General features: G+C 39.3%; 4 protein-coding genes across 4 annotated transcripts in view; 2 read left to right on the plus strand and 2 right to left on the minus strand.

Moving 5' to 3' along the window:
- LOC141406826 (major facilitator superfamily domain-containing protein 6) overlaps nucleotides 1–1,207 on the minus strand; it is a 76,930-nt gene extending 75,723 nt beyond the window's left edge. Inside the window, exon 1 of the mRNA XM_073992881.1 lies at nucleotides 371–1,207. The gene's annotated coding sequence lies outside the window, so the exon portion shown is untranslated. The remainder of the gene's footprint in view (nucleotides 1–370) is intronic.
- Nucleotides 5–21,472, plus strand: LOC141406824 (uncharacterized). The gene is made up of 3 exons (XM_073992877.1): nucleotides 5–259; nucleotides 14,525–17,062; nucleotides 20,256–21,472. Exons 1-3 carry the CDS (start codon nucleotides 194–196, stop codon nucleotides 21,369–21,371), a joined length of 3,720 nt encoding a protein of 1,239 aa, XP_073848978.1. The 5' UTR covers nucleotides 5–193; the 3' UTR covers nucleotides 21,372–21,472.
- On the minus strand, nucleotides 6,994–7,556 carry LOC141406828 (lysozyme 2-like). Its single transcript, XM_073992883.1, has one exon. It carries the CDS (start codon nucleotides 7,536–7,538, stop codon nucleotides 7,074–7,076), a length of 465 nt encoding a protein of 154 aa, XP_073848984.1. The 5' UTR covers nucleotides 7,539–7,556; the 3' UTR covers nucleotides 6,994–7,073.
- Nucleotides 21,473–21,595: 123 nt separating the features above from the next.
- Nucleotides 21,596–22,303, plus strand: LOC141406830 (lysozyme 2-like). Its single transcript, XM_073992885.1, has one exon. It carries the CDS (start codon nucleotides 21,864–21,866, stop codon nucleotides 22,290–22,292), a length of 429 nt encoding a protein of 142 aa, XP_073848986.1. The 5' UTR covers nucleotides 21,596–21,863; the 3' UTR covers nucleotides 22,293–22,303.
- Nucleotides 22,304–25,844: the final 3,541 nt, after the last annotated feature.

The raw sequence follows: 25,844 nt of genomic DNA on the forward strand, positions 1-25,844 counted from the left end.
TGTTGGACGTTGCTATAGCCACCAAAGGAAAATGTCATGGCATGAATAAATTAAAAGAATTTTCTTTCACCTAGGTCGAACCTTCGTTTAGTGTAGTAGCAAAATAAAATACATATATTTTTTAATTCTAAAATATTTAATAAAACTTGCAAGTGTTTTTTTAAAACAGTGTGCAAAAGTGAAGTCGTTTTAAATGTCGACGAAAACCACAAGTAATGTGAATACAACCAGCAGTAGCAGCAATAAAACAAAAAGAGAAGTAAGCCAAGCCCGAGTATTGAAAGAAAATTCACATCTACGACAATTTTAATTTTCTTTTTTACAGACACTTGCTCGCAAAACTATTACGAATTTCATCACATTCACTCACTAGGTAGCACTAGGAAAATTGCTTCTTTATTTTCTTTGCACTTTTTTCGTTAAAATTATTAGAAACTTTTAATTAACACTTCCGTCATTTAGTTTTTATTTGTATTATTTTGCCCTCCTGTACACTCAATCAATCAAACGCACTACACAACTTATTGACAAGTCTTCAGCTGTTTGATTTCTTTGTTTAGTATTTGTTTCAATTTCAATATTGATTAGTTACTCTACTGTGATTTAGTCAGCTCTGTTTTTTTATTTTATTTCATTTTATTTTAATTAATTTTCGTTTATTTATTGTTTTTTTTTTCTTTTAAGAGCGATTTTAATTAGGGGTTGTTCTTTATGTTTGCTTTGATTTTTCCTTACTATAACTGACCCAATAAACTACCGACACACACTTAACATCGTTCTTTGGGGATAAACATTGAACTTTGTAGAATGGGCAAATGAATGCATGACACAAACAACAAGAGATAGAGAGAGAGAAAAAGCGTGTGAGATCAAACAAAGGGAAATACTTACATATTTATTGATTTGCTTGTCAACAGCTGGACAAATGCGATCAATGTGTGGTGTGAGCGATACGAGACAAAATGTTAGAGAACTGTTAATGTTAACAAGTATCTGTTAATGTGTAGATAATCTAGATGGCGTTATTGATAAAATAACCAAAATCTATATATGTATATAAAAGAGTAAAGTGATGATGTGATCTACAACGCCCTGACGAAACGGCTGAAGCTAGAATTCCCAAACTTTAGGTGAGGATTAGTCTTGGGGCGAAGGTGCTCGATAAGGCTGGGTTTTTGGAAATTCGTCCTACAAGGGTGCGAAAAGCACTAAAATGTACTAAAAATGGTCAAATTTGTGTGGGGGGGCGACTAGAAATCAACGCCCAGACGAAACGGCTGAAGCTAGAATTCCCAAATTTTGGGTGAGGATTAGTCTTGGGGCAAAGGTGCTCGATAAGGCTGGGTTTTTGGAAATTCGTCCTACAAGGGTGCGAAAAGCACTAAAATGTACTAAAAATGGTCAAATTTGTGTGGGGCCCGACTAAGAATCAACGCCCAGGCGAAACGGCTGAAGCTAGAATTCCCAAATTTTGGGTGAGGATTAGTCTTGGGGCGAAGGTGCTCGATAAGGCTGGGTTTTTGGAAATTCGTCCTACAAGGGTGCGAAAAGCACTAAAATGTACTAAAAATGGTCAAATTTGTGTGGGGGCCGACTAAGAATCAACGCCCAGACGAAACTGCTTAAGCTAGAATTCCCAAATTTTGGGTGAGGATTAGTCTTGGGGCGAAGGTGCTCGATAAGGCTGGGTTTTTGGAAATTTGTCCTACAAGGGTGCGAAAAGCACTAAAATGTACTAAAAATGGTCAAATTTGTGTGGGGGCCGACTAGGAATCAACGCCCAGACGAAACGGCTGGAGCTAGAATTCCCAAATTTTGGGTGAGGATTAGTCTTGGGGCGAAGGTGCTCGATAAAGCTGGGTTTTTGGAAATTCGTCCTACAAGGGTGCGAAAAGCACTAAAATGTACTAAAAATGGTCAAATTTGTGTGGGGGGCCGACTAAGAATCAACGCCCAGACGAAACTGCTTAAGCTAGAATTCCCAAATTTTGGGTGAGGATTAGTCTTGGGGCGAAGGTGCTCGATAAGGCTGGGTTTTTGGAAATTCGTCCTACAAGGGTGCGAAAAGCACTAAAATGTACTAAAAATGGTCAAATTTGTGTGGGGGCCGACTAGGAATCAACGCCCAGACGAAACGGCTGAAGCTAGAATTCCCAAATTTTGGGTGAGGATTAGTCTTGGGGCGAAGGTGCTCGATAAGGCTGGGTTTTTGGAAATTCGTCCTAGAAAGATGCGAAAAGCACTAAAATGTACTAAAAATTGTCTCATTTGTGTGGGGGCCGACTAGGAATCAACGCCCAGACGAAACGGATGAAGCTATAAGCTTGAAATTTTAAGTGTAGGTTGGTGATGGTATGTTGGCGTGAGATAAGGCTCGGTTTTTGGAAATTCGTACTTTTGGGTACGAAAAGTACTAAATGGTACCAAATTTGGTACAATATGAATTTAAGTGATCGGATAGAGCTGGAATAGTGAAATTTGGAATTAAGATTACTATCGGAGTGTGGGATTGGGATACTTTTGGAAATTCGTACTTATGGCAACGAAGAGTACTAAATGGTACCAAATTTGGTACAATTTGGATTTGGGTGATCAGATACATTTGGAATCCTGAAATTCGAAATTAAGATTAGTTTTGGAGTGTTGAATAGAGGTAGGTATGGAAATTCGGACCTATGGGAACAAAAAGTACTAAATGGTACTAAATTTGGTACAATTTGGATTACGGTGATATGATGCAGCTGTAATTCTGAAATTTGGATTACTGTTGGCGTGTAAGATTGAGGTAGTTGTAGAAATTCGTACTCATGGGTACGAAAGTACTAAATGGTACCAAATTTGGTACAGTTTGCAATTGGGTGAATCGATATAGCTGGAAACCCGAGATTTGGAATAAGGAGTACTGTTGGAGTGTAAGATTGATAAAGTTTTGGAAATTTGTACTTATGGGTAGGAAAAGTACTAAATTTGGTACAATTTGGATTTCAGTGATAGGATACATTTGGAATCGTGAAATTCGGAATTAAAATTGATGTTGGAGTGTTGATAGAGGTAGGTTTAGAAATTCGTACTATGGATACGAATAGTTCTAAATCGTTCCAAATTTGGATTTGAGTTATCGGATATATCTGGAATCCTGAAATTCGGAATTAAACTTATTGTTTGAAAATGTGTACTTATGGGTACGAAATATACTAAATGGTACTAAATTTGGTACAATTTGGATTTCGGTGATATGATGTAGCTGCCATCCTCAAGTTTGGAATTAAAATACCTGTTGAATTGTAGGATTGATAAAATGTTGGAAATTTTTAGTTATGGGTAGGAAAAGTACTAAATAGTACTAAATTTGGTACAATTTGGATTTGAGCGAACGGATAGAGTTGGAATCAAGAAATTTGGAATTAAGATTACTTTTGGAGTGTAGGATTGAGATATGGAAGTAGTTTTTGAAATTCGTACTTATGAGTACGAAAAGTACTAAATTTGGTACAATTTGGATTTGAGCGAACGGTTAGAGCTGGAATCTTGAATTTTGGAGTTAATATTACTGTTGGGGAAATGCGTGCTTATGCTTACCAAAAGTACTACATTTTGTACAATGAGGATTTGGATGAAATTATAGCGCTCGAATCCTAAAATGTGGAATTAGGTACACTTAGGGGTACAGAATGGTTCCATGTATGGTACAATTTTGTATTGGATGAACGGATAGATCTGGATTCGATTAAAGAAATATGTGCCATAAATATACGAAAAGTTGTAAATGGCACAGGATTTGGTACAATTTGTTATTGTGTAAAGGGAATTTTGAAATAATTGGAGGAGGTTCGTATTTATGTATTTACATGTAAAGTACTAAATAGTTCTATAATTGGTTTTGAGGGAACATATAGAGCTGGAAATGAGGATGGCGGTTGTTGCGTTAGGCCATATTTGCGCTGAGAACCTCAATTAAAATATCTCAAAAAATGTGGATTGCTCTTGTGTAGGCGTGACAAAATGTTTCCACCATTCTATATTATATATTGTTTATTTGTTTTGCATATTTAACGCATACGAAGTAGCCGGCACTTTGCTAGTAATATTTATTTGAAGAAATCATTGAAACCTTGAACGTTGTTAAGTGTGTAAACTAATACATGGCAGAACAAGGAAAAGATATTTATTGATTCTCAAAAAAAAATTGGACAAAAGTGATCTATGTATGTATGAAGTGAGGGAGAACATTAGAGAACTGTTAATGAAATCACTGTTAATGGTTATTTTTTGGTAGAATATATAGATGGCGCTGTCGATATGTCAAAATAGAAGCTTCGTTCCCGTACTTTTTAATAGTAAAACTCATAAAAGAGAAAATTGTAAAAATTTTTTCACACAAAAGTTTTTTGAGATTGTTCGGGAACGGAAAAATGGAAAATACGTCAGAAACAAGTAAAAAGTGTCAGTCGGCTTTGCCGACACATATATACCCTCAGCCAATGTGAAGTGAAACTTTCACCTACGGACAGATCGAATGTATTTAGGGTCTCTTCAGAATTTTGTGGCCCTGTTTGGACATTTGAACTTGCCGACAAAATTTTGGATTAGAAATTAACTGCACTAAGACACAAGTGGTGAACTTTTGTGGGCGAGGTACCCTTAGGGAGCACCACTATGGGCCATTTTAGAAGTTAAACTAAATTTTGATAAAGTATTAGGAGATCCAAAGTTTGGACCAAATTGGTTGCGCCATTCAAGTGATATCGTCCTAGCATTTTAGTGATTTTTTTTAAATATTGGGGAGAAGTACCGAAATTTGTGGACCGGTATTGCCCATGAAACTAAGTTTGGATATAATATGTCGAAGACCAAATGTTGGACCAAATCGGTTGAACAGTTCGAGAGTTATCGTGCCCTTCGACCGCCACATATGGTGACACAGGGGTTTTTTACACTTTTCCCAAGAAATATGAACTTGCCCCTGAAAAAACTTTTACCGTCGTAATGGAGGTAGCGAATGCAAATCGCTTCAACAAAAATCAAAGTGATTCGAGAGCAGGTCTTAAAGTGAACTTACCCGAAATTTTGTGTGAGAGGTATCAGAAGGAGTAGATATATTAGGATACGTAAAGTATGGACCAAATCGGTCACTCCATTCAAGAGTTATCGTGCGCACAATTTTTCCGAACATTTTTGAACTTTCGTGGGGGAGGTACCTGAAGGAGTGGAGCGATATGGCATATCTTCGAATTTAAACTATGTTTGTACAAAAATTACGAAGGCCAAATGTTGGACCGGATCGGCAGATCCCTTCGAGAATTATCTTGCGCTCCAACCACTACACACGGTGTCATAGGGGCTTTTGCATCTTTCAGGCTATTTTCTCAGGAAGTATGGACTTGCCCCATATGAAATTTGTACCGTCGTATGGAGGGCAGTGAATACAAGTTGTTGCAACAAAAATCGAAGCGATTCGTGAGCAGGGCCTATTCTGAACTTATCCGAAATTTTGTGTGGGAGGTACCCGAAGGCGTGGACCGATTGAGTCTATATTGGAACCTCGTCTAAGTTTGGTAGAAATTTCACGATGTGCAAACTTTGGACCAAATCGGTTACTCCCTTCATGAGTTATCGTGCGCACAAATTTTCCGAACATTTTCGAATTTTTGTGGGGGAGGTACAGGAAGGAGTGGACCGATATAACCCATCTTCGAACTTAAACTAAGTTTGGACAAAATATTGCGAAAGCCAAATCTTGGACTAAATCGGTTCATCCGTTCAAGAGTTATCGTGCGCACCAGCCAGACAGACGGACAGACAGACGGACGGACATTGCTAAATCGACTCAAAATTGTCTGAAACACATTTCGTCCAAACATACTTGGGGTCTAAAACCATTATTTCGATGAGGCACATTTTGCCCATATGAAAGTGTATATATGTACCCTCGTTAGCATAAATGCTGAGGGTATAAAAACTGGAACAAATGTCAAAGTCGGCGTATCAGCCAATCAAACGCCGGCAACCATGTTACTATTTTTTACACGCTCAAATTTGTCGAGTAAAAAGTTTTTAAGGAGACCGCCATTCAGTGCCATTTTTGTTTAAAGAGAAGTGAACATTTTACAATTTTTTTTGTGTACGGGAACGGTTTTTCGGGTAAAAGTTGTAAACACTTTTTAGTTCTGGAACAAAGCTAGAATGTATTTAATGACATCCTTGTAACTTATTTAAAACGTACGGGTTTTAATAAAAAGAAGACGAGTACATATCAAATAGAAGCAATATATGTACATATAGCACCCTTTCTTTCAGAAACTGTTAATGGAAACACCATTTCTTTCAGAAATTGTTTATGGAAGCACCCTTTCTCTCAGAAAAGCTTTATAGAAGCACTCTTTCTTTCAGAATAGCTCTATAGAAGCATCCTTTCTTTCAGAAAAGCTCTATTGGAGCACCCTTTTTTCAGAAAAGCTCTATAGAAGCACCCTTTCTTTCAGAAAGGTTCTATAGAAGCACCCCTTCTTGCAGAAAAACTCTATAGAAGCAACTTATCTTTAAAAAAAAAGTTCTATAGAAGCACCCGTTCTTGCAAAAAAGCTCTATATAAGCACCCTTTCTTTAAGAAAAGCTCTATAGAAGCACCCTTTCTTTTAGAAAATTTCTATAGAAACACCCTTTCTTTTCAAAGGGTCTATAGAAGCATTCTTTCTTTTTACAGAAGCAACCTTTCTTTTGGAAAGGGTCTACTGAAGCACCCTTTCTTCTAGAAAGGGGTCTATAGAGCACCATGTCTTTAACAAGGGGTCTATAGAAGCATCCTATGGAAGCAACCTTTTTTTAAAGAATTAAGGGTCTAAAGAAACACACTTTCTTTCAGAAAGTGCTTTTTAGAAGCACCATTTCCTTCAAAAAGTCTGTATGGAATAACCTTTTCTTTCAGCAAGGGTCTATGGCAGCACCATGTCTAGGCTAGTAAAGGTACAAGTAAGCCACGGATAATATAAAGAAGGACAGTTCTTAAGCACAAATAAAAACCATTTATATTCATTCATATCCATTTATTTTTATCCCTTAAAATCAATTTCACTTTAGAAGCAGTTATCAATGCTGGCCAAAGTACCATCACAGTATTTCCAAGTGGACCAGGCAGTCCAGCCTTGTTGTTTCAAAATCAATTGGGCGCACTTGACAGATGGTTCAATGCTATCAACCAAGAAATCTTCACACTTGATTTTGCATTCGTTGTAGGAGAAGGCACCGGATGGTGGGGAGCACCAGTAGTAGTTGTTGATTTGGAAGATACCATAGTCGCGAGAGCCATTAGAGTTCAAGGAGCCAACAGCCTTGGTGTTGTACGAGGATTCATGTTCAGCAATGCAAGTCCAGCGAGCCAATTGATCCTTAGGCACACCCAAATTATACATGGCCTTTGCCAGGGAGCAACGAGTGTAAACTTCACCCAAGGCAGGGGCAACCAAGAGAACGGCGGCGAAAATGGCAAAAGTGAATTTGAACATTTTGTTTGAAGTGTTAATTTGAAACTTAACTTGCATTTCGCCGATGTTCGCTGGATATTTATACAAAATTCGCTGGTCTTATCGTGGTGTTTTGAAATTTTGTAAAACTAATTTTGATATATATGTACATAAATATTGTTCTGGAGTTTTCACCTAATTTTGATAATCAATATAATATATTATCAAATATCTAAAGTACTTAAGGTTCAATTATGTATGCCCCGAGAATTGTCATCAATCATAGGTATTTGAAATATCGCATTTCGCCAATTTGTTATCTAAGCGGCTTTATTTTGTTTTGTTTATTTACCTTTTTAACACAAACAGATTTTGAAAATTGTTATCTTTGTTCTAATTACAATTATTATTATTAAATTTCAGTAAAAACACGATTTCGAATTTTAGATAATAACATTTATTTCTCAACTTGTCTTTACTTATCAAAACTACAACATAACCTCAATCTGTAACCAAAAACACCATTACGGTCTACTTCATCTACTTCTTTAAAACATAAATCCTCACCCTCGACTCCCTCTCCAGGCTAATTAAATTCATTTCGTTGTGATTTGTTCGAGCACAACCAATATCCAGCGTGGTGGCACCACAATCTCTCTCCTCCTCACCACCCTCTTGGTCAATTTCCTGTTCCAAATAGAAATCATAGATGCGTATCCTGCCATTACTCAAGGTAAAAAGACGCCAACCATCCTAAGATAATTTTAAAGTTTGAATCAAATTCCTTCTCAACACCGAACCAGCAAAGATAATTTGTTGATCATAAATTCTCAATTCAAACGGTTTGCGATTGCTATCGATAAGGGCCACAAAGGCTGCAGTATCCGGACGAAACTCCGCATCATTTGAGGAGCTTGTGAAATCCATGCTATCATAGGTTTTCTGGGCATTCAAGACTATATTTTGTATGGCACACGATTTTCTCGTGAGATTATCAAAATCTCCACCGGGTAGATTATTACCACCACTTGGTTGGCCAGAAAATTATGTTCCGGGAGTCCTACATTTGTTCTCCGCTGAAGTTTTCTGCATTTGTTTATTGCTCGAACAATTTAAAATCATAACCGCACCATTTGACAAGCCCACAGCCAAAAAGTTTTCATCACTCAAAACCCGAAGGGCTGTGGGGAACAGCAGCCTGCTTTCATGCAAAATTATCCGCCTAAACCTTTTGGGTTTTAGGGTCTTTGAACATGGCACACAATTTTCCCGTGAGATTATCAAAATCTCCACCGGGTAGATTATTACCACCACTTGGTTGGCCAGAAAATGGTGTTCCGGGAGTCCTACATTTTTTCTCCGCTGAAGTTTTCTGCATTTGTTTATTGATCGAACAATTTAAAATCATAACCGCACCATTTGACAAGCCCACAGCCAAAAGGTTTTCACTACTCAATACCCGAAGGGCCGTGGGGAACAGCAGCCTGCTTTCATGCAAAATTATCCGCCTAAACCTTTTGGTTTTAGGGTCTTTGAACACATCAAAATAAAATTTCGATTTGTGCAAATAAAAATATTCTCTGTGCCACATTCCAGACTTGAGAAACGGACAACCTGAGAACTCATTTCGCCGGAGTTGCTGTCATTAAGTTCCTTTAGGGTCTCATCACTGTAGATATTTTTCTGAAACAGGGCCTTGGTTTTATCGAAGCGAGACAGCGACTGTAGCGTCTTTGTTTCCATGTAATCTTTAAGGTATACTATGGAGCTTTGTATGAGCTTCATTCGGGCCCAGGGTGAACTGTAGCCGAACTTTTGCTGCAACTTGGAATGGTGCTTTGGTTTTTGGTTGTGTTTTGTTTCCAGAGGATTAAAGGCCAGTTCTGAATTATTCACCAGTGTCCAAACGGTTAGGAGGCCAGAATCATGCAGAGAAACAAAGTGAAAAGAGAGGAACCGAGGGGAAGGGATTAAAAAAGAAAACAATAAAATTGAGAGAGTCTTCTAGAGCTTTCAAAGTTCCCCTATTGCCGGCAGAGGTTCTAGGATCAGAAGAGCTTCGAAAGATCTTCTAGGGTCTGAAAGGATGCCCAAGGTATTATAGGTCATAAGAGCTTTCATAGATATCTAAGAGTAAAAGACTTTCTCAAGCTCGCCTAGGGCCAGAAAACCTTCTAAAGGACTTCTAGGTCCAAAAGAGTTTTCATAGGTAATTTTGACCAGAAGACCTTTTAAAGGTTTCAAAGCTTTCAAAGTTCTGCTAATGCCAGAAGATTTTTCAAAGGTCATTTAGGGTCAGGAAACCTTTCAACGGTCTTATATAAGGCCAGAACAGCGTCTAAAGTATTCTAGGGCCAGGAGACATTCTAAAGATCTTCTAGGGCAGAAAAGCTTTCAAAGATCATCTGGGGTCAGAAGAGCTTAAAAAGTACTTCTAGGGAACAGAAGACATGCTAAAGGCCAGAAGAGTCTTATAGGGCCAGAATGGCTTCAAAAGGTCTTCTAGTTTCAAAACGTCTTCTAAGGACCAGAAGCCGTTCTAAAGGTTTTTTAGGGTCAGGAGAGCTCCAATAGTCGGATAAGGCCGGAAGAAATTTAAAAGGTATTCTAGAGTCAGGAAAGCTTTCATAGGTCGTCTAGGGCCACTAGTGCAGCCGGAAGAACTTTCAACAGTCTTATAAGAACAGAAGAGCTTCCATAGGTCTTCTAAGCTTTAGAAGGGCAGAAGAACTTCTATGGGTCTTCTAAGCTTTAAAATAATGTCTAAGGCCAGAAGAGCTTCTTAAAAATTTCTAGGCCCAAAAGAGCTACAAAAGTCTTATAATGCCACAAGACCATCTAAAGGTCATCTAGTGCCCGAAGACTTTCCCAACGTCTTTTAAGCTTTTAAAGGTCTTCTAAGGCCAGAAGAGCTTCCAAAAATCTTCTAGGGCAAGAAGAGCTTTCAAACGTCTTCTTAGACCAAAAGAGCTTCTAAAGATCGTCAAGGGCCGGAAGAGCTTCCATAGGTCCAGAAGAGCTTCTAAAGTACTTCTGGGCCAGAAGAGCTTCCAAAGTTCTTCTCGAACCGGAAAACCCCTTCTACAGGTCTTCATATGCCTAACGAGCTTCTAAAGATCTTGTAGGACAAGAAGAGCTTCCATAGGTCCCGAAGACGTTCTAAAGTACTTCTAAGGCCAGAAGAGCTTTCAAAAGTCTTTATAGGCCAAAAGAGCGTCTAAAGATCTTCTAGGGCAAGAAGAGCTTCCATAGGTCCCGAAGACGTTCTAAACTACTTCTAAGGCCAGAAGAGCTTTCAAAAGTCTTTATAGGACAAAGGAGCTTCTAAAGTACTTCTGGGGCCAAAAGAGCTTTTAAGGGTCTTCTAGGGCCAGAACAGCTTTCATAGTTCCAGAAGACCTTCTAAAGTACTTCTGGGCCAGAAGAGCTTCCAAAGTTCTTCCAGGACCATAAAACCCCTTCTACATGTCTTCTTAGGCCTAACGAGTTTCTAAAGTTGTCTAGGGCAAGAAGAGCTTTCATAGGTTCAGAAGTAGTTCTAAAGTACTTCTCAGGCCAGAAGAGCTTTCAAAAGTCTTCATGGGCCAAAAGAGCGTCTAAAGATTTTCTAGGTCAAAGTACTAAGACCTTCTAGGTCCAGAAGAATTTTCAAAGGTCTTGTAAGACCAGAAGACCTTCTAAAGTACTTTTAGGGCCAGAAGAGCTTCTAAAGGTGTTCTAAAAAGAAAACCTGCTAAAGGTACTCTAGGGACAGAAGATCTGCTAAAGGTCTTTTAGGGACAGAAGATCTGTTAAAGGTCTTTTAGGTACAGAAGACATAGTGAAGGACTTCTAGGGACATAAGACCTGATAAAGGACTTCTAAAAACAGAAAACCTGTTAAAGGTCTTCTAGGAACAGAAGACCTGTTAAAAGCCTTCTGGGGAAGAAGGTCTGCAAAAGGTCTTTTAGGCACAGAAGACCTACTAAAGGTATTCTAGGTACAGACGATCTGCTACAGGTCTTCTAGGGGCAGAAGACCTGCTAAATGTCATCCATCTAGGGACATAAGTTCTGCTAATAACCTTCAAGGAATAAAATATCTGCTAAAGTTTATATTATGCTTAATTATAAGCCTGAGCCTTTTAGGTTCAGTGTTATTGGACGCATCAAAATAAAGTTGCGATTGGTACAAATGAAAATATTCTCTGTGCCACATTCAATGCTTTTGAAACGCATACCCTGAGAACCCATGCCGCCAGTGTTGTTCTCATTAAGTTCCCTAAGGGCCTCATCACTTTAGACATTTTTCTGAAACAGGGCCTTGATTTTATCGACCGAAGGTTTTCTAGGGAAAGAAGACCTGCTAAAGATCTCCCAGTGACCACCAGCCTGTTAAAGGCCTTCTAGGGACAAAAGATCTGCTGGATGTCTTCTAAGGACCGAAAACCTTTTCCAATGGTTTTTTTAGGACCAGAAAACCTCCTAAGGGTATCCTAGGGGAGAAGACGTGCTAAAGGTCTTCTAGGCACCGAAGACCTCCAAACGTGTTCTAGGGTCAGAAGACCTGCTATAGGGTTTCTAGGTACAGAAGGCCTTCTACAGGTATTTAAGGGGCGGAATAGCTGCTAAGCCTCTTTTAGGGCCAGAAAAACTTCTAAAGGTATTATAGGGAAGGAAGAGCTGCTGAAGGTCTTCTAGGTACCAGAAAAAAATTCTGAAGGTAATCTAGGATACAGACCTTTAGCAGACTTCTGGGGACCTAAGTAATCCTAAATGTCAGAAGATCTGCTAAAGGCCTTCTATGGCCAGAAAAACTTCTAGAGGTATTCTAGGCACAGAAGAAAAGCTAAAGGTCTTCTAGACACACAAGACCAGCAAAAAGTCTTTTACAGAGACCTGCTACAGGTCTTCCAGTGACAGAAGCCCCCTAGGGACGAATGAACTGCTAACGTTTTTCTACGGAGAGAAGATCTGCAAAATGGGTTTAAGGTGTAGAAGAGTCAGAAGACCTTCTAAGGAAGATCTGATAAAAGTATTCTAGGGACCAAAGAAGTGTCAGAAAACCTGCTAAAGGGTTTCAAGGTACATAAGAGTCAGAAAACCTACTAAGGATGTTCTAGGGACAGAAGACTTGCTCAAGGTACAGAAGAGCTGCTGAAGGTCTCTTAGGCCCAGAGAAACTTCTAAAGGACTTCTAACTACAGAAGGCCAGGCAAAAGTCTTCTAGGAACAAAAGGCCTGTTCTAGAGACGGAAGACCTTCCTAAGCCTTTCTAAAGACAGAAGGCCTTCTACAGGTCTTCCAGAGACAGCAGACCTTGTGAAGGTCTACTGGAAGCAGGAGAGTTTCCACTGATATTCTAGAAAGGTCTAGAATAAAGGTCTTCTTGGGACAGAAGATCTGCTTAAAGCCTTCTAAAGACAACAGAACTACAAAAGTTATTCTAGGGACAGAAGACCTACTAAAAGTCTTCATAAGACAGAAGACCAGCTAACGGTATTTTAGGGACAAAAGACCTGCTAATGGTCTTATAGGGACAGAGGACCTTGTAAACGTCGTCTGAGGACAGAAGATATGCTAAAGGCAAAAGCCCTGCTAAAGGCCTTCCAGGGCCAGAAAAATTGCGAATTACAGAAGACGTCCTTCAGGTCTTCTAGGGACATGACTCCTCCTAAAGCTCTTCGAGGGACAGAAGACTTCCAAAGGTCTCCTAGGACCAGAAAATGTTTTTAAATGTTTTCTAGGGATGTACATCCTCCTAAAGATCCTCTAGAGACAGAAGTTCTGCTATAGGTATTCTTGGGACAGAAGACCTTCTAAAGCTCCTATAGAGACAGAAGATTTGCTAAAGGTTTTTTATGGGGCAGAAGTCCTGCTAATTGTCTTCTGAAACCAGAAAGAATCGCATCCAGGCTAAAAGATCTATCAAATATGACCTTCGAAAGTATTCTAGGGCCCGAAGAGCTCCCAAATGCCTTCTAGGAACAGAAGGTACAGAAGACCTAGGCACTGAAGACCCTCTGGATATCCTCTAGAGACAGAAGACCTGCTAATGGTCTTGTAGAGACAGAAGATCTGCTAAAGGTCCTCAAGGGACAGAAGACCTTGTCAAGGTCGTCTAAGGACGGAAAATACGTTAAAGGTAAAAGCTCTGCTAAACGTTTTCCAGGGCCAGAAAAACTGCAAATGATATTCTAGGACCTTCGAAAGTATTCTAGGGCCCGAAGAGCTCCCAAATGTCTTCTAGGACCAGAAGGTACAGAAGACCTAGGCACTGAAGACCTTCTGGATATCCTCTAGAGACAGAAGATCTGCTAATGGTCTTGTAGAGACAGAAGATCTGCTAAAGGTCCTCAAGGGACAGAAGACCTTGTCAAGGTCGTCTAAGGACGGAAGATACGCTAAAGGTAAAAGCCCTGCTAAAGGTAAAAGCTCTGCTAAAGGTAAAAGCCCTGCTAAACGTCTTCCAGGGCCAGAAAAACTGCAAATGATATTATAGAAACAGAATACCTCCTTCAAGTCTTCTAGGGGCATGACTCCTACTAAAGCTCTTCGAGGGACAGAAGACTGCCAAAGGTCTCCTCGAACCAGAAAATGTTTTTAAATGTTTTCTAGGGGCGTATATCCTCCTAAACGTCCTCTAGAGACAGAAGTCCTGCTATAGATATTCTTGGGACAAAAGACCTTCTAAAGACAGAAGATCTGCTAAAAAACGTCTTTTAGGGAAGACTTGCTAAAGGTCTTCTAGAAAGAGAAAACTTTATAAAGCTTTGTCCTCTGGAGACAGAAGTCCTCGTTAAGGTCTTCTAGGGTCTTCATTAATGTCAAGAAGAATCGTTCAATGGTATTTTCGAAGTCTTTATTTTTCTTACCTGAAATTTCGTTTGACTTCCATTCGCCATGATGTTTGACTTCCATTATCTGGGGTTGAGAACCGCATTCTACAGCCTGAAAAATATTTGGACCCCTGGAGACTTTTTCCAGAATTAAAACTTCATTCAGTGTATTTTCATTGCTTGCTTAAAATGTGTTATTTTACAAGACTTTATTGTTAATTAACTTATTAATTTCTCTTAATTTCAGATATCGAAAATAAGCCGACCCGAAGTCAGCACCACAAATCGTCTAACAACCAAAACCTCATCGACAATTGCATCAAAAAGAGCAGCGGATGAAAAAGATAAGCTTCTGCGAACCGCTAAGACTACAACAGCATCCAAAACAAATGAAACAAGGAAAGCAGCGACAGTGAAACCCACCTCCAATGAAAGGTCTACTATACGAGTCACAACCAAGCCAACTACCATCAAATCTCAGACAAAAACCAACAATACAACCACGACATCTAAGCCAGCAACAAGAACTACCGCAAGTCAACAGCAGCAACGTCTTACTAAGGTTTCAAAGGCTTCGCCGACAACAGTATCTCGCCAAACTTCAAGAGGACCCTCAAATTCAAGTTCACCGGCAGCAACACTACCACGACAACCTTTACGTGCCAAACATACGTCGGAAATTAAGGATGCCATAAAAAGAAATGCCGTAGCCAAGACAGCAACCCCACACAAACCAAATCCTGTTCTTGATGGTCATTCTAATGTTACAGTTGCCTCGCCACCTCCTAGAAGAAGAAGAAGTGATGAGGTCAATAGTATTAAGGAGGGAAGCCACGATGAGCAAGAACCCGAAAAACCCAAGGAAAATAAATTGAATCGCAAAGGTAGCAGAGTATTGGCGCCCGATGAAATTGTGGTTCTGAAAAGAGAATCGGCCAAGAAGAGAATTGAGGAGCAAATTCGACGTGATAGTGTAGTACAGTTGGAACCTAATGCTGTGGTGGCCTTAAAGGAACCAGTGGCTTTTGAGGTTCCATTTAATGAGAGACAAAAGACAGCTAAGGAGAAACACAGAAGCCGTTCAACATCTCGAGTGAGGCAGGCGAGAGAATCTAAAGCCCCTGTAGAGGAAGCTGAGGTGAATTATTCGGATGATTTTGATTCTTATGAATCGGATTTTGAAACGGGTTCTTCAAGGAAATCCTCCACACAAAACAGCAGCAGTAATCCAAGTGATGAGGATGAAGGTGGGGAGGAGGAAGAAGAAGAGGAAGAGAGCGAGGAAAATAGTTCCACAAACGAAAGCAGCGAGGAAGAAGAGGAAGATGATGAGTCTGAAGGAAATTCCGCAGGGGATCATGAGGAGGAAGGAAATAAGCAAAATTTAGATTCCGAGGAGGATGAAGAAGAATCCGAAATAACCCAAGATCCCATTACCGTGCTGCAAAGAGATAAGGAACGCAAACTCGATTCGGGTCACTATGAACTGAATTCCTCCGCCCGACGCAATCCAAAATTGAGTGAGCTTTCATCTCAATCTACCCAGCATTTAGTTGATAGTTTTGAAACTTTTAGTTTAAATACCTCGGAGCAATTAGATTCTGGTATTTCGGCATATGGTCCTTCGACATTGAATTTAAACAACAACAATGGTCACCGGGGGAATTTTCAAATTTTCTATGGTGGTTATAAAGATTTCCTACGGAAACCCATATGCAATAAAAGGGGTCAGGATTTGATGGCCAAAATCCAATTGGACACCTTGGAATTTAAGTTTTTGGATATGAAACCCATATCCTATGATGTGTTCATGCAAACCTTTGGCAAACTGAACACTTGTCAAACATCCACGCAGACTCAGGATAATCGTATGCATGTGGAACAGCAAACCGAAATGTGGGAGACCAGGTCTATGTGGACTCAACATCCAGCTCAATATGATTGGGAAATGGTTAAACAACTGACCAATTCATTTAAAGCTGGTCCCGGTGTACTGGGACAAAATTGCTGTGGCGAATTAGAGGATGACAGTGAAGTAAAAACGCTCGCTAACGATGAACTGGAAATAAGTTTGGCTGCCCTCAAGTCATGGGAGCATCAAAGATCCATGAGAAATGTGCAAACTCAAGGCAGAGCTGTGAGAAAACCCATTGACTACGAGGGTCTCAACAGCTTTCTCCTAAAATCCTCCATGGTCATAAATCAAATTTTAGGTTCTTCGGGAAACAAGAAGCAACATGATCTGGATTCTAAGCAATTGGGGGCCCTCGAACGCATTGTTGATTCTTGCTACGAAATGGACACCAATTTCCTCAACACCTTAAAAGTGGTGCGGCTCTTTTCAAATTCCAAACATAATTTAGTTATTACGGTGCATGAGTCGCTACCGGAAACTGATGTCTATCGTTCGGATTTTTCTCAACTCCTTATGGTTTGGTGTGTAAATGTCAGCGACAAACCTAGTAGACTACTCTCCACCTGGAGTCAAGTAGCACGAGTGGAGATTTCTAATGATTCTGCGGATATTGTGGTGGCGGCGTTGAGAGATGGTTCCGTGGCCATGTGGGATTTACGAGAAACCTATTCATTTTGTTCCAAATTGGATGGTTATTTGACACATTTTGCTGCAACCCAATCGATTGTCCCGGCATATGGTGGAGAGGAAATGAAGGGCAGAGGCGAAATGCTTATGGATTTTGGTTCCTGTTTGGATGTCAGAAGTTTTCAAGTTCCCTCGAACAATTGGGCCTTGGCGAATGTGAACAGAAGCCAAATGAAATCGCAGGTAAGAAAAAACAGACTTTTACAAGTCGTCTGCCCAAATAAGATCTTTAGAAGGGTATTCTAGGCATCGCAGACCTTAAAAAGGCCTTTTGACCATCGACGATATTTAAAAAATCGTCTTTGGAAGATAAACAGGTCTTCTGGCCCTAGAAGACCTTTAGAAGCTTTTCTGGGCCTAGAAGACCTTTAGCAGATCTTCTGTCCTAAGAAGATCTCTTGCATATCTTCTATCGTTGGAAGGTATTCTGGATGGCCTTTAGAAGGTCTCCTGTCCTTTGAAAGTAATTCTGTGCCTAGAAGACCTTTCGAAGGTCTTCAATCTAAAGAAGACCTATGGTAGATCATCTGTTCATAGAAGGTCTTCTGTACCTAGAAGACTTTTGGAAGGTATTCTGACTCTTTTCGAAATCGTCAGTCAGAACTTTTAGTAGGTCCCCTCTTCTAAAATAGATCTTTGGAAGGTCGTCTGTCCTTTTAAATTAATTCTGTCCCTAGAAGAACTCCGAACTGTATTCTGTCAGTAGAAGACCTTTGGAAGATCCTCTCTCCATTGAAGACCTTTAAAACCCTTAGAAGACCCTTCGAAGGTCTTCAGTCCAAAAAAGACCTATGGAAGATCATCTGTCCATAGAAGGCCTATAGAGCTTCTGGACCTGGAACACCTTTCGAAGGTTTTAAGTTCCTAGGAGACCCTTACGAGGTCCAGAAAATCTTCTGGTCTTAGAAGATCCACGGCAAATCTACTGATCCTAGAAGATTTCTAGAAGCTATTCTCGTTTTAGACTACTTCTTAAAAACCTTTAGAAGATCTTTTGGTCCTAGAAAAATGTTAGAAGTTCTTCCGGCCTTTGAAGACTTTTGAAAGATTATAAGATCTATGGAAGCTCTTCTGGCTCTAGAAGTCCTTTAAAAGCTCTTGTGACCTTATATGACTAGAAGTCCTTCTATAGCATTTCGAGGGCCAGAAGAGCCTCGAAAGGTATTCTGGCAGTAGAAGACCTTTGAAAGATTCTCTGCCTATAGAAGGCCTTTAGAAACCCTAGAAGACCTTTCGAAGTTGTCCACTCCAAAGAAGACTTTTGGAAGGTCTTCAGTCCAAAGCAGACCTTTCGAAGATCCTCTGCCCATAGATTACCTTTAGAAGGTATTCTGACCCTTGAAGATTTTTCGAAAGTCTTCAGACCCTAAAAAACCTTTGGAAGATCTTCTGTCCATAAAAAATCTAGAAGACCTTTAGAAAATCTTTTATTCCTAGAGGATCTTTGGAAGATCCTCTTTCCATAGAAAATCTAGAAGACCTTTAGAAAATCGTTTATTCCTAGAGGATCATTGGAAGATGCTCTGTCCAAGAAGACCTGTATAAGGTCTTCTGTCCTTAGATGACCTTACGAAGTTCTTCTGTCCTTATATGTCCTTTTAAAGTCTTCTGACTCTAGAAGACCTTTAGCAGGTCCCCTATCGTTAGAAGATCTTATGTGCCTAGAAAACTTGTAGCAGGTCTTCTGGTCCTGGAACATCTTTAGAAGGTCTTCTGTTCCTAGAAGACCCTTAGGAAGTCTTCTGGGTTTAAAAGGCTTTTAGAAAGTCTTCTGGTCTCAGAAGATCTATGGAACATCTTCTGCTCCTAGAAGTTTTCTAGAAGCTCTTTTGGCCATAACAGCCTTCTAAAAGCTTAGAAGAGTTTTGGAAGCTTTCTGGTCCTAGAAGACCCAAGGAAGCTTTTCTAACATTAGAAGACCTTTAAAAGATCTTTTGGCCATATAAGACTTTTCGAAGGTCTTCTGGTCCCAGATGATTTTTAGAAGCACTTTTGGCCTTAGAAGACTTGTGAAAGCTTAGAAAACCGATGGAAGCTTTTCTGGCCCTAAAAACCTGTAAAAGCTATTTTGGCCTTAGGAAAACTTTTGAAACATCTTTTGATCCTATAAGTCCTTTAGTAGGTCTTCTAGAGCTAAAGATTTTAAGAATCTTTTCTGACTTTTGGAAGCTTAGAAGACCTATGAGCTTCCATCTGGCCCCGGAGGACCTGTAAAAGCTAATATGGCCTTATAAGACTTTTGCAATCATATCTGGCCCTAGAATGTCCTTACTAGACCTTAGCAAGGTTTTGTGTCTTAGAAGACTTTTGAAAGCTCTTCTGGCCTTTAAAAACTCTTCTGGTTCTGGAAGGTCTTTAGAAGTTCTGCTGGCCCTAAAAATTCTTTGGTAACTCCTCTGCACCTAGAAGATCTTTAGAAGGTCTTCTGGCCCCGGAAGACGTATGGAAACTCTTCTGGCCCTAGAATACTGCTAAAAGCTCTTTTGGTCCTAGACTACCTAGGGAAGTTCTTTTAGCCTTAGAAGACCTTTAGACATTTTTCTGGCCCTAGAAGAAATTTAGAAGCTCTTCTGGCCCTTGAAGCTCTTCTAGTCCTAGAAGGCCTATGGAAGCTACTAGAAGATATTTAGAAGCTCTTTTGGCCCTAGAATACCTTTAGAAGCTCTTCCGGTCCCTTCTGGCCCCAGAAGACTTATGGAAACTCTTCTGGCCTCTGTTAGAAGCTCTTCTGATCCTAGAAGATCTAGGGAAATTCTTTTAGCCCTTTGAAAATTCTTTTGGCCCTAGAAGAAATTTAGAAGCTCTTCTGGCCCTAGAATACCTTTAGAGGCTCTTGTGGTCCTAGAAGGCGTATGGAAGCTCGTCTGGCCCTAGATGTCTTTTAAAAACTCTTCTGCTCCTAGAAGACCTTTAGAAGGTCTTCTGGCTCTAGAAAACCTATGAAAGCTCTTCTAGCTTTAGGAGAGGTTTGGAACGTCTTCTGGCCCCAAAAAAAATTAGAAAGTCTTCTGGTCCTATACAGTTTATGGAAGCACTTTTGGTCCTGGTTCTGGTACCAGAAGACATATGGAAACTCCTCTGGCAATAGAAGTCCTTTAAATGCTCTTCTGGTCCTTGAAAACTTATGAAAGCTCTTATGGCCCTAGAAGACCTTTGGAAACTCTTTATGCTCTAGATGAGCATAGGAAGGTCCTCAGACCCTAAAAGTTCTTTGGAAACTCCTCTGACCGTAGAAGATCTTTAGACGTTCGTCTGGCGCTAGAAGACCTATGGAACCCTTCTGACATATGGAAATCTACTTTAGAAAGTGTAATCTGTTGCGGTTCCCCATTTTTATATCGTTTTTATCTGTTCCCCTTTTCTCCTCTCTTTCTAGTTTGTTTCTCTGCATGATTGTGGCCTCCTAACCGTTTGGACACTGGTGGATACTTCGGAGCTAGCCTTTAATCCTCTGGAAACAAAAAACAACGAAAAACCAAAGCACCATTCCAAGTTGCAGCAAAAGTTCGGCTACAGCTCACCCTGGGCACGAGTGAAGCTCCTACAAAGCTCCATAGTATACCTTAAAGATTACATGGAAACAAAGACGCTACAATCGCTGTCTCGCTTCGACAAAACCAAGGCCCTGTTTCAGAAAAATATCTACAGTGATGAGGCCCTAAAGGAACTTAATGACAACAACTCCGGCGAAATGGGTTCTCAGGGTCTCCGTTTCACATGTCTGGAATGTGGCACAGAGAATATTTTTATTTGCACAAATCGAAACTTTATTTTGATGTGTTCAAAAACCCTGAAACCTGAAAGATTTAGGAGGATAATCTTACATGAAAGCAGACTGCTGTTCCCCACGGCCCTTCGGGTATTGAGTAATGAAAACTTTTTGGCTGTGGGCTTGTCAAATGGTGCGGTTATGATTTTAAATTGTTCGAGCAATAAACAACACCAGAAACCTTCAGCGGAGAAAAAATGTAAGACTCCCGGAACACCATTTCCTGGCCAACCAAGTGGTGGTAATAATCTACCCGGTGGAGATTTTGATAATATCACGGGAAAATCATGTGCCATACAAAATATTGTCTTGAATGCCCAGAAATCCTATGATAGCATGGATTTCACAAGCTCCTCAAATGATGCTGAGTTTCGTCCAGATACTGCAGCCTTTGTGGCCCTAATCGACAGCAATCGCAAACCGTTTGAATTGAGAATCTATGATCAGCAAATTATTTTGGCCGGTTCGGTGTTGAGGAGAAATTTGATTCAAACTTTGGAATTATCTTCAGATGGTTGGCGTCTTTTTGCCTTGAGTAATGGCAGGATACGCATCTATGATTTCTATTTGGAACAGGAAATTGACCAAGAGGGTGGTGAGGAGGAGAGAGAATGTGGTGCCACCACGCTGGATATTGGTTGTGCTCGAACAAATCACAACGAAATGAATTTGATTAGCCTGGACAGAGAGTCGAGGGTTACTATTTATGTTTTAAAGAAGTAGAAGAAGTAGACCATAGTGGCGTTTTTGGTTACAGATTGAAGTTATGTTGTAGTTTTGATAAATAAAAACTAGTTGAAATAAAAGTTATCTAAAATTCGAAATCATCATGTTTTTACTGAAATTTAATAATAATAATTGTAATTAGAACAAAGACAACAATTTTCAAAATCTGTTTTTGTTAAAAAGGTAAATAAACAAAAAAAAATAAAGCCGCTTAGATAACAAATTGGCGAAATGCGATATTTCAAATACCTATGATGGATGACACTTCTCTGGACATACATAATTGAACCTTAAGTACTTTAGATATTTGATAATATATTATATTGATTATCACAATTAGGTGAAAACTCCAGAACAATATTTATGTATATACCAAAATTAGTTTTGCAACATTTCAAAACACCACGATAAGACCAGTGAATTTTGTATAAATATCCAGCGAACATCGGCGAAATGCAAGTTTAGTTTCAAATTAACACTTCAAACAAAATGTTCAAATTCACTTTTGCCATTTTCGCCGCCGTACTCTTGGTTGCCCCTGCCTTGGGTGAGGTCTACACCCGCTGCTCCTTGGCAAAGGCCATGTATAATTTGGGTGTACCTAAGGATCAATTGGCTCGCTGGACATGCATTGCTGAACATGAATCTTCCTACAACACCAAGGCTGTTGGCTCCTTGAACTCTAATGGCTCTCGTGACTATGGTATCTTCCAAATCAACAACTACTATTGGTGCTCCCCACCATCCGGTGCCTTCTCCTACAACGAATGCAAAATCAAGTGTGAAGATTTCTTGGTTGATAGCATTGAACCATCTGTCAAGTGCGCCCAATTGATTTTGAAACAACAAGGCTGGACTGCCTGGTCCACTTGGAAATACTGTGATGGTACTTTGGCCAGCATTGACGACTGCTTCTAAAGTGAAATCGATTTTAAGGAATAAAAATAAATGGATATGAATGAATATAAATGGTTTTTATTTGTCCTTTAGGACTGTCCTTCTTTATATTGTCCGTGGCTTACTTGTACCTTTCCTAGCCTAGGTGCTGCTATAGACCCTTGCTGAAAGAAAAGGTTCTTCCATACAGCCTTTTGAAGGAAAGGTTGCGTTTCTGAAAGAAAGGATGGTTCTATAGGGCTTTTCTGAAAGAAAGGGTGCTTCTATGGAGCTTTTCTGAAAGAAAGGGTGTTTCTATATAGCTTTTCTGAAAGAAAGGGTGTTTCTATAGAGCTTTTCTGAAAGAAAGGGTGCTTTTATAGAGCTTTTCTGAAAGAAAGTGTGCTTCTATTGAGCTTTTCTAAAAGAAAGTGTGCTTCTATTGAGCTTTTCTAAAAGAAAGGGTGCTTGTATAGAACTTTTCTGAAAGAAAGGGTGCTTCCATAGGGCTCTTCTGAAAGGAAGGGCCCTCCTATAGAATTTTTCTGAAAGAAAGATTGCTCCTATAAAGCTTTTCTGAAAGAAAGGGTGCTTCTATAAAGCTTTTCTGAAAGAAAGGGTGCTTCTATAAAGCTTTTCTGAAAGAAAGGGTGCTTCTATAAAGCTTTTCTGAAAGAAAGGGTGCTTCTATTAAGCTTTTCTGAAAGAAAGGGTGCTTCTATAAAGCTTTTCTGAAAGAAAGGGTGCTTCTATAAAGCTTTTCTGAAAGAAAGGGTGCTTCTATAAAGCTTTTCTGAAAGAAAGGGTGCTTCTATAAAGCTTTTCTGAAAGAAAGGGTGCTTCTATAAAGCTTTTCTGAAAGAAAGGGTGCTTCTATAAAGCTTTTCTGAAAGAAAGGGTGCTTCTATAAAGCTTTTCTGAAAGAAAGGGTGCTTCTATAAAGCTTTTCTGAAAGAAAGGGTGCTTCTATAAAGCTTTTCTGAAAGAAAGGGTGCTTCTATAAAGCTTTTCTGAAAGAAAGGGTGCTTCTATAAAGCTTTTCTGAAAGAAAGGGTGCTTCTATAAAGCTTTTCTGAAAGAAAGGGTGCTTCTATAAAGCTTTTCTGAAGGAAAGGGTGCTTCTATAAAGCTTTTCTGAAAGAAAGGGTGCTTCTATAAAGCTTTTCTGAAGGAAAGGGTGCTTCTATAAAGCTTTTCTGAAAGAAAGGGTGCTTCTATAAAGCTTTTCTGAAAGAAAGGGTGCTTCTATAAAGCTTTTCTGAAAGAAAGGGTGCTTCTATAAAGCTTTTCTGAAAGAAAGGGTGCTTCTATAAAGCTTTTCTGAAAGAAAGGGTGCTTCTATAAAGCTTTTCTGAAAGAAAGGGTGCTTCTATAAAGCTTTTCTGAAAGAAAGGGTGCTTCTATAAAGCTTTTCTGAAAGAAAGGGTGCTTCTATAAAGCTTTTCTGAAAGAAAGGGTGCTTCTATAAAGCTTTTCTGAAAGAAAGGGTGCTTCTATAAAGCTTTTCTGAAAGAAAGGGTGCTTCTATAAAGCTTTTCTGAAAGAAAGGGTGCTTCTATAAAGCTTTTCTGAAAGAAAGGGTGCTTCTATAAAGCTTTTCTGAAAGAAAGGGTGCTTCTATAAAGCTTTTCTGAAAGAAAGGGTGCTTCTATAAAGCTTTTCTGAAAGAAAGGGTGCTTCTATAAAGCTTTTCTGAAAGAAAGGGTGCTTCTATAAAGCTTTTCTGAAAGAAAGGGTGCTTCTATAAAGCTTTTCTGAAAGAAAGGGTGCTTCTATAAAGCTTTTCTGAAAGAAAGGGTGCTTCTATAAAGCTTTTCTGAAAGAAAGGGTGCTTCTATAAAGCTTTTCTGAAAGAAAGGGTGCTTCTATAAAGCTTTTCTGAAAGAAAGGGTGCTTCTATAAAGCTTTTCTGAAAGAAAGGGTGCTTCTATAAAGCTTTTCTGAAAGAAAGGGTGCTTCTATAAAGCTTTTCTGAAAGAAAGGGTGCTTCTATAAAGCTTTTCTGAAAGAAAGGGTGCTTCTATAAAGCTTTTCTGAAAGAAAGGGTGCTTCTATAAAGCTTTTCTGAAAGAAAAGGTGCTTCTATAAAGCTTTTCTGAAAGAAAGGGTGCTTCTATAAAGCTTTTCTGAAAGAAAGGGTGCTTCTATAAAGCTTTTCTGAAAGAAAGGGTGCTTCTATAAAGCTTTTCTGAAAGAAAGGGTGCTTCTATAAAGCTTTTCTGAAAGAAAGGGTGCTTCTATAAAGCTTTTCTGAAAGAAAGGGTGCTTCTATAAAGCTTTTCTGAAAGAAAGGGTGCTTCTATAAAGCTTTTCTGAAAGAAAGGGTGCTTCTATAAAGCTTTTCTGAAAGAAAGGGTGCTTCTATAAAGCTTTTCTGAAAGAAAGGGTGCTTCTATAAAGCTTTTCTGAAAGAAAGGGTGCTTCTATAAAGCTTTTCTGAAAGAAAGGGTGCTTCTATAAAGCTTTTCTGAAAGAAAGGGTGCTTCTATAAAGCTTTTCTGAAAGAAAGGGTGCTTCTATAAAGCTTTTCTGAAAGAAAGGGTGCTTCTATAAAGCTTTTCTGAAAGAAAGGGTGCTTCTATAAAGCTTTTCTGAAAGAAAGGGTGCTTCTATAAAGCTTTTCTGAAAGAAAGGGTGCTTCTATAAAGCTTTTCTGAAAGAAAGGGTGCTTCTATAAAGCTTTTCTGAAAGAAAGGGTGCTTCTATAAAGCTTTTCTGAAAGAAAGGGTGCTTCTATAAAGCTTTTCTGAAAGAAAGGGTGCTTCTATAAAGCTTTTCTGAAAGAAAGGGTGCTTCTATAAAGCTTTTCTGAAAGAAAGGGTGCTTCTATAAAGCTTTTCTGAAAGAAAGGGTGCTTCTATAAAGCTTTTCTGAAAGAAAGGGTGCTTCTATAAAGCTTTTCTGAAAGAAAGGGTGCTTCTATAAAGCTTTTCTGAAAGAAAGGGTGCTTCTATAAAGCTTTTCTGAAAGAAAGGGTGCTTCTATAAAGCTTTTCTGAAAGAAAGGGTGCTTCTATAAAGCTTTTCTGAAAGAAAGGGTGCTTCTATAAAGCTTTTCTGAAAGAAAGGGTGCTTCTATAAAGCTTTTCTGAAAGAAAGGGTGCTTCTATAAAGCTTTTCTGAAAGAAAGGGTGCTTCTATAAAGCTTTTCTGAAAGAAAGGGTGCTTCTATAAAGCTTTTCTGAAAGAAAGGGTGCTTCTATAAAGCTTTTCTGAAAGAAAGGGTGCTTCTATAAAGCTTTTCTGAAAGAAAGGGTGCTTCTATAAAGCTTTTCTGAAAGAAAGGGTGCTTCTATAAAGCTTTTCTGAAAGAAAGGGTGCTTCTATAAAGCTTTTCTGAAAGAAAGGGTGCTTCTATAAAGCTTTTCTGAGAGAAAGGGTGCTGCTGTAGAGCTTTTCTGAAAGAAAGGGTGCTTCTTTGAGCTTTTATGAAAGAAAGGGTGCTTCTTTGAGCTTTTATGAAAGAAAGGGTGCTTCTATAGAGCTTTTCTGAAAGAAAGGATGCTTCTATAGAGCTTTTCTGAAAGAAAGGGTGCTTCTATAGAGCTTTTATGAAAGAAAGGGTGCTTCTATAGAGCTTTTCTGAAAGAAAGGG

Source organism: Musca autumnalis, unplaced genomic scaffold, assembly GCF_047663935.1.
Source record: "Musca autumnalis isolate F117 unplaced genomic scaffold, ASM4766393v1 scaffold_5, whole genome shotgun sequence".
Taxonomy (NCBI): domain Eukaryota; kingdom Metazoa; phylum Arthropoda; class Insecta; order Diptera; family Muscidae; genus Musca; species Musca autumnalis.